The 10,524-nt window shown below is 43.5% G+C and overlaps 2 protein-coding genes across 2 annotated transcripts; both read left to right on the top strand.

Moving 5' to 3' along the window:
• Positions 1-214: 214 nt before the first annotated feature.
• On the top strand, positions 215-1,633 carry LOC131613197 (uncharacterized). The gene has a single exon (XM_058884886.1). It carries the CDS (start codon positions 215-217, stop codon positions 1,631-1,633), a length of 1,419 nt encoding a protein of 472 aa, XP_058740869.1.
• Positions 1,634-1,834: 201 nt separating this feature from the next.
• LOC131613195 (uncharacterized) lies at positions 1,835-5,664 on the top strand. The gene is made up of 3 exons (XM_058884885.1): positions 1,835-1,995; positions 2,091-2,180; positions 2,370-5,664. Exons 1-3 carry the CDS (start codon positions 1,835-1,837, stop codon positions 5,662-5,664), a joined length of 3,546 nt encoding a protein of 1,181 aa, XP_058740868.1.
• The last annotated feature ends 4,860 nt before the right edge of the window (positions 5,665-10,524 follow it).

Genomic DNA, 10,524 nt, shown 5'->3' with positions numbered 1-10,524 from the left:
CTATGCCGGACCTTTGATCCTATGATATCTTCTTGCTCAGAATTATTGCCTTGGTCCCTCTATGTCGTGGGGACCCAATCTGCATCATTTTCATCATAGCATGTTTAAATTTCAAAAAAAAAAAAAAGAGAAAAAAGAAAGAAAAGAAAAAAGGTTAATTCTCATTTGCATGTCATTTTTCAGGGTATCCGGAAAATATCAATCTCTGTCAAGAATGGATAACAACGTGACCGTCAATCAAGGAGCTACAAGGCGCACACACACTTATACTTTCCATCGCGAGGGTATGGTTCAATTGGGACAATTGGGTGAATTGGTCACTGGTCATAATGAAACAGTGTTCAGTGACAATTATGGCAACATATTATCTCTTCTGTACTCGCGTGTCGACGAATGGGCCTTATCCACTCTTCTTCAGTTCTACGACCCAGATATCCGTTGTTTCACATTTTCAGATTATCAGCTAGCTCCCACTCTCGAAGAGTACTCTTACCTCCTCAACATCAAGATTCAACACAGAGTGCCTTTTGTTTGTGCCCCGGAGAAACCTAGGTTGGATTACATTGCCAACGCTCTTTATTTGAGCTTGGGAGATGTTCATGATAACTGGAAGAAGAATGGTGATACTCATGGCTTCTACATGAGTTTCCTGGTTGAAAAAGCTCAAGAATTTGCTGACAAAGGAATATGGGAGGCTTTCAATGCTATTTTGGCCGCTCTGATCTATGGAATTGTGATGTTTCCCAACATTCACAAGTTCGTTGATTTGGCTGCTATATGTCTTTTCATGGACAAGAATCCAATACCCACCCTATTGGCTGACACATATTATTCCATTCACTCTCGGCATGGTAAAAGGGGGGCTATTCGAGGTTGCTTGCCGCTGTTATATAAATGGTTCAAATCTCACTTGCCTGCTAGTGGTCCGTTTGTTACCTCTACTCAGAAATGGTCTCAGAGAATCATGGGACTTACTGCAAACGACATCGTATGGTATCAATTCCGAACAGGCATATCTGAAGTCATTATTAGGTGTGGAAACTTTGGTAACGTCCCGCTCATTGGGACAAGAGGATGTATTAACTACAACCCAGTTCTAGCTCTTCGTCAGTTGGGCTATACCATGAAGAGTGGGCCTTCGGATAGGGAGATTTACCAATCCGTGTACTTTGAAAAGAGAGTTGACCCTGTAGCGCTTGAGGAAATCAGGAAGGCCTGGAATAACATTCATATAGGTGAGAGATCCACTCTGGGAGCCAAGAATGCCATTGCTATGGAGCCCTACACCGATTGGGTTAGGGAGAGAGTCAAGACACTTTTGTTACCATTCCCGGAAGTTCCTCTCTTGTATGCACAACCTCCGAAGATATCAGAAACTATGGTATCAAGGGAACGTTTTGACCAGGTCCGCGTCGCCAATTTGAGACTGAAAGAGAAAGATAGAGATATGGATTTGAAGCGCTATTTCCTTAAACAGACAAAGAATGAACTGGCCCGTGAACTTAAAACTCTCAAAGGAGAGTCTTCTCAAGCCAGGAAGAGGATTAGAAATGAAAAGGACGGAATAGCTGTTGTTGCTCCTACTGAAGACCCTCAAAAGGTTATAGAAAAGACTATAAAGGAAGAAAAATAGAAGCTCAGACGAGAGTACCAAGAAGACCTGAAAGCCCACAAGCTCCGACTGGAGAAAGAAACCAAATATGAGTTGAGGACCATGAAGAAGAAACTGGAAGAAGAGACCACTCAGAGAATAGCAGTTGAGACCCAACTGAAAGGAAGTCACCTCCGCACCGCCCGACTAGCTGAAGAGAATGTCAAGCTCAGAGATCAAATGATGAGTGAAGCAAATGCACTAGAGAAGACCTATATCCCAGAATGCAAAGGGTGTGACGAACTTAGGGATTGCTGCAAGAATCTAGACGCGCAGTTATTCCGAAAGGATGAAGTGATCCAAAGCCTTGTCAAAGGAAGAGATCGGGAGGCGACTAAGAAGCTGTTTGACGAAACAAAGAAGTGGAGTGACGCCCATTTCAGACAAGGAGGACCTTTGTTCTACATTGAGATGAATTGATAATTGAATTTGTTTGTAGACCACCACCAGATTTGTTGGATGGGGTCTCTAATGTTCTTTATATTGAAACATTGTTATTTGTGTATGAACCTACTCGCCTTAGGGAGCTGTTATGAATGAAATGAATTGCTTTCTGTTTTCACTTGATATCTCTCTCATCACGTTGTTATTTGTTCTTGACTATCAATTCGATTTTGGATACTCTGAAAATGGCACCTCACATCATATGCACACATGCACCTCATGCACATCATGCACAAACAGGTACATCAGATGGTGTTCTTATTTGACTGAATAGGTTTTCTCTTTCAGCAATTGCACCTCCACCTACACATCGCTACTACACAAGGGCTAATCATTCACTGCAAATGGATCAGTTAAGGGATGATCTTATCCAGATGAGAACTCAGGTTACTGCTCAGATGGCTCAGTTCATGGAAGTCATGCAAAACATGGCTGATCGCCAAGAAGAACTCAGAATCAGGATGGACACAGTTGCTCAGGTTGTCGCGGATCCCCCACAAAGAAATCCTGCTGATATTCGTGTCAATGGTGAGCCTGTGATCGGAGGACCTGGTGTAATTCCTCCTGCTGCTAATCAAGGTAATCCCCGTGGGCCTCCCCAGCCTACTCCTGAAGGACAAACCACACAACAAATCAGAAGGGCTGCTGCTATCCCCGTGTTGGAAGAGGACCGACATGAGGACTTGTTTCCTGAAAGTGAATGGGGATTTCCACAAGATGCTGGAAGGATGTTTAGAGGTCTGGAAGAGAGGATGAGGGCAATGGAAGGCCAAGGACTTGGTATGGATATCAGTGATTTGGGTTTGGTTCCTGGCGTCCGTGTGCCACCGAAGTTCAAAGTACCTGATTTTGAGAAATACAAGGGGAATACTTGTCCTAAGACACATGTCCGAGCCTACTATCGCAAGATGCATGTATACTCTGAGGACGAAGGCCTGTTGATGCATTTTTTCCAAGATAGCCTGACTGGGGCATCCTTGGAATGGTATATGAGGCTGGAGAGAACTCACATCCGAAGTTGGAGGGACCTAGTTGATGCCTTCATAAAGCAGTATCAGTATAATGTTGACATGGCACCAAATCGCACTCAGTTACAGAATCTATCCCAGAAAGCTAATGAGTCCTTCAAAGAATATGCACAGAAATGGCGCGAGTTGGCAGCTAGAGTCCAGCCACCCATGTTGGAAAGAGAAATGATGGATTTGTTCACCAACACTCTGGAGGGCCAATACTACTCCGCCTGCTCTGCATCCTCAAGTTTTGCCGAGTTGGTTATGATTGGTGAGCGAATTGAAAGTGGGATTAAGGCTGGTAGAATACAGAATCCAAGTGCTGCCAGTTCCTCTTCTGGGGCAGGAGGGAAGAAACCATATAACGGATTTGCTAAGAAGAGAGAAGGTGAAACAAGTGCTGCTTACTATGGTAAAGGTAAAGGCCACGTTTATCAACAGGTAGCCGCTGTTACTATACCGAGTACTCCTCTTCAACAACAACCACAACAACAGCAGAGGCATCCCCCACGTCAGTATCAGCAAAGGTCGAGGCCACCAAGGATTTTTGATCCCATACCTATGACATATGCACAATTACTCGCTCATCTCTTACATGGGGACTTGGTGCAACTTCGTACCATGGGCCCTCCACCTGCTAAGCTTCCTCCTAACTATGATGCTAATGCCCACTGTGAGTTTCATTCTGGGGCTGCCGGTCATGATATTGAACATTGCATAGGATTCATGCATAAAGTACAGGATCTGCTCGATTCAAAAGCTATTGAGTTCACCCCTACTCAAGGACCTAACGTTGTACAGAATCCTATGCCTTCCCATGGAACTCATGCCGCAAATGCCATCGATATTGTTGAAGACATTTACTTGGTCAAGGATGTTATCGAATTGGGATCGTTGTTGCCATTATTGAAAAAGGAATTATTGAGAATGAGACTATACGCTGGTTGTGGAGAATTCTGTACTGATTGCATGGTCACCTCCTCAGTTTGTGACAAGGTGAAAGATGGGATTCAACAGTTGATAGATAGTGGGTATCTACAGTTTGAGCATGTGCGACATCCAAAGTCAGTCAAGAATGAAATCAATGTGCTATCCATCCCGTATACTCCTACTAAGATCCCGATTCCTGCCAGAGCGCCGCCTTTGGTCATCACGTTGCCTGGTCCCATCCCATATACTAGTGAGAAAGCAATCCCATGGAATTATGGCGGAGAAGTTTTCTACCAAGGGGCCAAGTATGAGATTAAAGCACCGGTTGAGAAAGAAGATGTTGATAATGTTGTTGGCATTGGAAGAATGACAAGAAGTCGTCGTATTTTCAATCCCCCCCAGAATACTCGCGATGACAATCCAGAAGCTCTAACTCAAGCAAAAGGGAAAAGAGTGGTAGAAGATACGGTAGATCCGGGGCAAAGCTCTAACTCTGAAGATACTGTGGCCAAAGAGATGGAAGAGTTCCTAAAGATCATCAAGAAAAGTGAGTATAAAGTGGTTGACCAATTGAGTCAAACTCAATCAAAGATTTCGATCTTACAGTTGCTCTTGTGTTCGGAGACACATCGAAATGCTTTGCTAAGACTTTTAAGTACTGCTTTCGTCCCTCCAGAGATCTCAGTGAATCAACTTGAAGGGGTGGTGTCAAACATCAATGCTGGTAATGGATTGGGATTCACTGATGCAGACTTGCCCTCCGAAGGTAGAAACCATAATAGAGCTTTGCATATATCAGTGGAATGTAAAGGGACTATGTTATCTCGTGTTCTCGTGGATAATGGATCCTCTCTGAATGTATTACCGAAGTCGTCTTTGATGAGGCTGGATTACTCTGGTGTCGAGATAAGGCCGAGTGAATTGACAGTGCGAGCCTTTGATGGGTCAAAGAGATCAGTATTTGGGGAGGTTGACTTGCCAATAATGATAGGCCCTCAGCTTTTCACTATTACCTTCTTTGTGATGGATATCCACCCGTCTTACAGTTGTCTCCTGGGACGTCCATGGATCCATGCTGCTGGGGCCGTGACTTCCACATTGCATCAGAAACTCAAATTCGCGACTCAAGGAAAGATAGTCACAATATGTGGGGAGGAAGAACACGTGGTAAGCCATCTTGCGTCCTTCAGGTATATTGATGTGGAAGGAGAGGTCCATGAGACGCCGTGCCAAGCCTTTGAGGCTGTCCAGACCATCAAGATCCCTTATGTTGAAAATAAGAAGTTAGGGGCCCCCATGTCTTCACTAAAGGAAGCTAAAGCTGTGGTTGAATCTGGTCATCCTGAAGGATGGGGCCGAGTCTTGGATTTACCAATCAAGCAGGATAAGGGTGGGATTGGATATCAGTTGGGTCAGAGTTCATCTAATGAGGCCTCCAAGAAGCCCGGAACCTTCATTCCGATCAAGTTCTCTAGTGCTGGCATCGTCAAGGATCATATTTGCGCTGCTGATGATGATGTGGATAGTGATTATGACATTGAAGAATGGATCAAGTCGTGTGTCCCAGGACAGAAGCTTCTTAACTGGTCATCCGAAGACATCATCTCAATTGCTCTTGATCCAAAGTAATAATGTTTGTTTTTGTTTATCATGCAATAATTCCTGTGATCTGCCCAAGACACAGTGAACATATGTAGGGCCTCATTTGTTGTTTTTCAATGTTAAAATCATTAATAAAAGGACGTTTTTGCATTCAAATGTTTTGTTCCCTGTCTTTCGTTTTTACTTTTATATTTATAATTAATCAAAAAAAATGGCAACGTTTCTTATTCATCATCATCCCCCCATTCTAAAATAAAGCATAAATCATAATCCATGCAGATCCACTTCTCCTCCAGATTCTATTGACAACGATCTTGCTATGCCTCGTCATGACTTTGACAACCCTATCTACGCCGCTGAAGAAGGGGATGAAGAAGATTGTGAATTGCCTGATGAGTTGGCCAGATTGTTGAAACAAGAAGAGAAAGTGATCGAGCCACATCAAGAGCCTATTGAGACGGTGAATCTTGGCACCGAAGAGACGAGAAGGGAGGTTAAAATAGGGGCTTCTTTGAATGAGAATGTGAAAGAAGAGTTGATTGGAATGTTGAAGGAGTATTCTGATATCTTCGCATGGTCTTACGAAGATATGCCTGGATTAGATACTGATATTGTTGTGCACAGGCTACCCCTTAAAGAAAATTCTCCGCCCGTCAAACAGAAACTCAGGAGAACACGTCCTGATATGTCCAAGAAAATCCAAGAAGAGGTTCAGAAGCAGTTTGACGCAGGTTTTCTTGCTGTAACAGTTTATCCACCATGGGTCGCCAACATTGTACCTGTACCTAAGAAAGATGGGAAGGTACGAATGTGTGTCGACTATCGAGATCTGAATAGGGCGAGCCCGAAGGATGATTTCCCGCTTCCTCACATTGATGTATTGGTAGATAATACTGCTCAGTTCTCAGTTTTCTCCTTCATGGACGGTTTTTCTGGTTACAATCAAATAAAGATGGCGCCCGAGGACATGGAAAAGACAACATTCATTACGCCTTGGGGCACCTTTTGTTACAAGGTCATGCCGTTTGGATTAAAGAATGCTGGGGCAACCTATCAAAGAGCTATGGTGACTTTGTTTCACGACATGATTCATAAAGAGATCGAGGTCTATGTGGACGACATGATTGCAAAGTCCCATAATGAAGAAGAGCACCTGGTCCATCTGAAGAAATTGTTTGAAAGGTTAAGAAAGTTCAGGTTAAGGTTGAATCCCAATAAATGCACTTTCGGAGTAAGATCAGGGAAGTTGCTTGGTTTCATCGTAAGTGAAAGGGGTATTGAGGTCGATCCCGCCAAGGTAAAAGCTATACAAGAGATGCCCGAGCCGAGGACTGAGAAGCAGGTTCGTGGATTCTTGGGAAGGTTAAATTATATTGCAAGGTTCATCTCACACCTTACCGCCACGTGTGAACCTATCTTCAAGCTATTGAGAAAGAATCAGGCAATAAAGTGGGATGACAATTGTCAAAAGGCATTTGATAAGGTTAAAGAGTATTTGCAAGAGCCTCCAATCCTCATGCCTCCAGTGGAAGGTAGACCTTTGATTATGTACCTGACAGTCCTCGAGAATTCAATGGGGTGTGTGCTGGGTCAGCATGACGAGTCCGGTCGAAAAGAGCACGCAATTTATTACCTTAGCAAAAAGTTTACCGATTGTGAATCAAGATACTCACTACTCGAGAAAACTTGCTGTGCTTTGGCATGGGCTGCTCGCCGACTGAGACAGTATATGTTGGCTCACACCACTTTATTGATTTCAAAGATGGACCCAATCAAATATATATTTGAGAAACCGGCATTGACAGGGAGGATTGCCCGTTGGCAAATGATCTTGACAGAATATGACATACAGTACACTACTCAGAAGGCCATTAAAAGTAGCGTAATTGCTGATTATCTTGCACATCAACCTGTGGACGATTACCAGTCTATGTATTTTGAGTTTCCTGATGAAGATATAATGTGCGTGGCAGAAACTTCCAAAAGTCAAGATCAAGAGGAAGGACCTGAACCAGGGGCGCGATGGACGCTCGTGTTCGATGGTGCCTCTAATGCATTGGGTAATGGTATTGGGGCTGTGCTTACTTCTCCAACAGGTTTTCATATTCCATTTACGGCCAGGATTTGTTTTGATTGTACTAATAATGTGGCTGAATACGAGGCTTGCATATATGGTATTGAGGCGGCCATTGATTTGAGGATTAAAAATCTCGCAGTTTATGGAGATTCTGCTTTGGTGATTAGTCAGATTAACGGAGATTGGGAAACACGCCACCCCAACTTGATTCCCTATAGAGAACATGTGGTGAAATTGGCTCAATACTTTGATGAGATCACCTTCGATCACATCCCTCGAGAGGAAAATCACTTGGCTGATGCTTTGGCCACTTTAGCATCCATGTTCAAAGTCAAATGGGACAATGAAGCGCCGTCAATTGTGATCAAAAGGTTGGATGAACCTGCATTCTGTGGCGTCATTGATAATGTGCCTGATGAGAAACCATGGTTTTATGACATTAAGAAATTTCTGGAAACCCAAGAGTATCCTGAGGGTGCTTCCCTCACAGATAGGAAAACTCTGAAGAGACTATCTGCCAAGTTCTTCATTGCTGGAGGTGTGTTATACAAGAGGAACTTTGATTCTGTGTTGCTCAGATGCGTGGATAGACACGAAGCAGCAAAGATCATGCAAGAGATACACGAAGGATCCTTTGGTACACATGCAAGTGGGCACACCATGGCTAGAAAAATATTGAGAGCAGGTTATTATTGGTCGACCTTGGAACATGATTGTTTCAACCATGTGGTGGTATGTTATAAATGTCAAGTGTATGCAGATAGGGTCCACGTACCTCCGGTTCCTCTGAATATGTTGACATCTCCTTGGCCATTTGCTATGTGGGGAATCGATATGATTGGGGAAATTAAGCCCACCGCCTCTAATGGACATCGTTTCATCCTCGTTGCTATTGACTACTTCACCAAGTGGGTTGAAGCTGCATCTTACGCAAATGTCTCCAAGCAAGTAGTGACTCGCTTTATCAAGCACCATATAATTTGTCGTTATGGGGTTCCTGAGTGAATTATCACTGATAATGGATCCAACCTCAATAACAAGATGATGAAGGAATTGTGCGAGAATTTCAAGATTACGCATCATAACTCCTCCCCGTATCGGCCAAAGATGAATGGCGCAGTTGAGGCGGCCAATAAAAACATCAAGAAGATTGTGCAAAAGATGGTGGTCACTTATAAGGATTGGCATGAGATGTTGCCCTTTGCTTTACATGGTTATCGTACCTCGGTGCGCACTTCCACAGGGGCAACTCCTTTCTCGTTGGTATATGGCATGGAAGCGATTCTTCCGGTTGAGGTTGAGATTCCTTCATTAAGGGTATTAACAGATGTGAAGCTCAGTGAAGCTGATTGGGTCCAGACCAGATTTGATCAATTGAACCTCATTGATGAAAAGAGGCTAGCGGCCATATGCCATGGGCAAGCCTATCAAAAGAAGATGAAGAGAGCCTTCGACAAGAAGATTCGACCTCGACACTTTCAGGTTGGTGACCTTGTGCTCAAGAAGATCCTGCCTATTCACAACGATCCTAGGGGAAAATGGATTCCGAATTACGAGGGGCCTTATGTCGTAAAGAAAGTCTTCTCAGGTGGCGCCATGATCCTCTCAACTATGGATGGCGAAGACTTCCCACTCCCCGTGAATGCCGACGCAGTTAAAAAATACTTCGCATAAACCTGATCAAAAATAAAAATAAAAGAAAAGGAAAAGATCAGGAAAAAGAATGAAAAAGAAATAAAGTACACCCGCTAAGTTGAAAACCCGAAAGGGCGACTTAGGCAAAAAAGGGGTCCTGGTGGATTGAAAACCCGAAAGGGCGGTCCAGGCAAAAGAGGGACAAAAAGCGAATGACTGCGTCGTGCATTAGATCCTCGAGCATAGTTAGTCACCATAATTGGAGGGTTCACAAGGGCAAAGGATCAATCCATTCATCCATTTCAGAAAGCAAAGTAGAAGGAATATCGAAGATCTGCAGGGCATAGCAAGATTGGAACCCAATGGAATCTCTTCTTACGTTGCCATGTTTGTAAAAGCTGTATGTTTTCCTTTTTGGTGGCCACCTCCTTAAGGGGCCGCTTCCTGGTGTACTCGCCTATGTTAGGCATTTCTTTTCATTAATAAAAAGATATTTCACTCAAAAAATTCCTACATCGTTTTATTTTTACTGTTTTGTTTACAAAAGCGTCCAATTATTTTGGTAAGCATTGCATTTCTAACATCGAAGTCCTACAAAAAGGAACATGAACTAAAACAAATAGAATTGCTTAAAGATTTTGAGTACTTGGGATGGTGGACGAGGTAGAACCATCATACCTGGGGCATATTTACTTGATTTGTTTTGCAGGAATCTCCGATCATTCAGCACAGTCAGATGCCAGTACCTACGCTTCAAGAACCCAAAGGTCTCCTTTCTTGCAAATACCAGAGTTTATTTCTCTGGGGGACCCTCATCCAAGGTTCAAATGCTCCGCAGTGTCGATTAGATCCCCTTATTCTTCGGCAAAGATGCAGAAGTTCAAAAGGGGAGGTGCAATCTTCAAGCTTCAAAACGAGATGACGGCGCTGCCGTTCAAAAGTGCCATCGTGCTTCCTTCCTCACAAGTCTCATGGTGCAAGTTTCCCTCCTGCAGAAGTTACATATTGGGAGTTGGTCGAGAAGAAGTCCCCACAGAGTGCTCAGAACGGAAAGCTTTCTCCGATTGTTCATCCATTACCTCTACATATAGTAGTCATTGCATTCACATTGCATCTACAAAAACGCGTAGCATTTCCATGAATATGGAGCATTACGCCATGGAAAAATTCAAACA

The sequence above is a fragment of the Vicia villosa genome, linkage group LG6 (assembly GCF_029867415.1).
Source record: "Vicia villosa cultivar HV-30 ecotype Madison, WI linkage group LG6, Vvil1.0, whole genome shotgun sequence".
NCBI classification, from domain to species: domain Eukaryota; kingdom Viridiplantae; phylum Streptophyta; class Magnoliopsida; order Fabales; family Fabaceae; genus Vicia; species Vicia villosa.
Note: the sequence above shows the minus strand (reverse complement) of the source record. Positions and strands in the feature narration are given on the sequence as shown.

What these genes read in the sequence shown, in the direction of transcription:
- LOC131613197 (XM_058884886.1), top strand. Translation starts at nt 215, where the DNA reads ATGGATAACAACGTGACCGTCAATCAAGGAGCTACAAGGCGCACACAC.
- LOC131613195 (XM_058884885.1), top strand. Translation starts at nt 1,835, where the DNA reads ATGAGTGAAGCAAATGCACTAGAGAAGACCTATATCCCAGAATGCAAA. An exon ending in CGGGAGGCGACTAAGAAGCT is followed by an intron (nt 1,996 to 2,090) that starts GTTTGACGAAAC and finishes ATTTGTTTGTAG; the next exon opens with ACCACCACCAGATTTGTTGG. An exon ending in CCTACTCGCCTTAGGGAGCT is followed by an intron (nt 2,181 to 2,369) that starts GTTATGAATGAA and finishes TTGACTGAATAG; the next exon opens with GTTTTCTCTTTCAGCAATTG.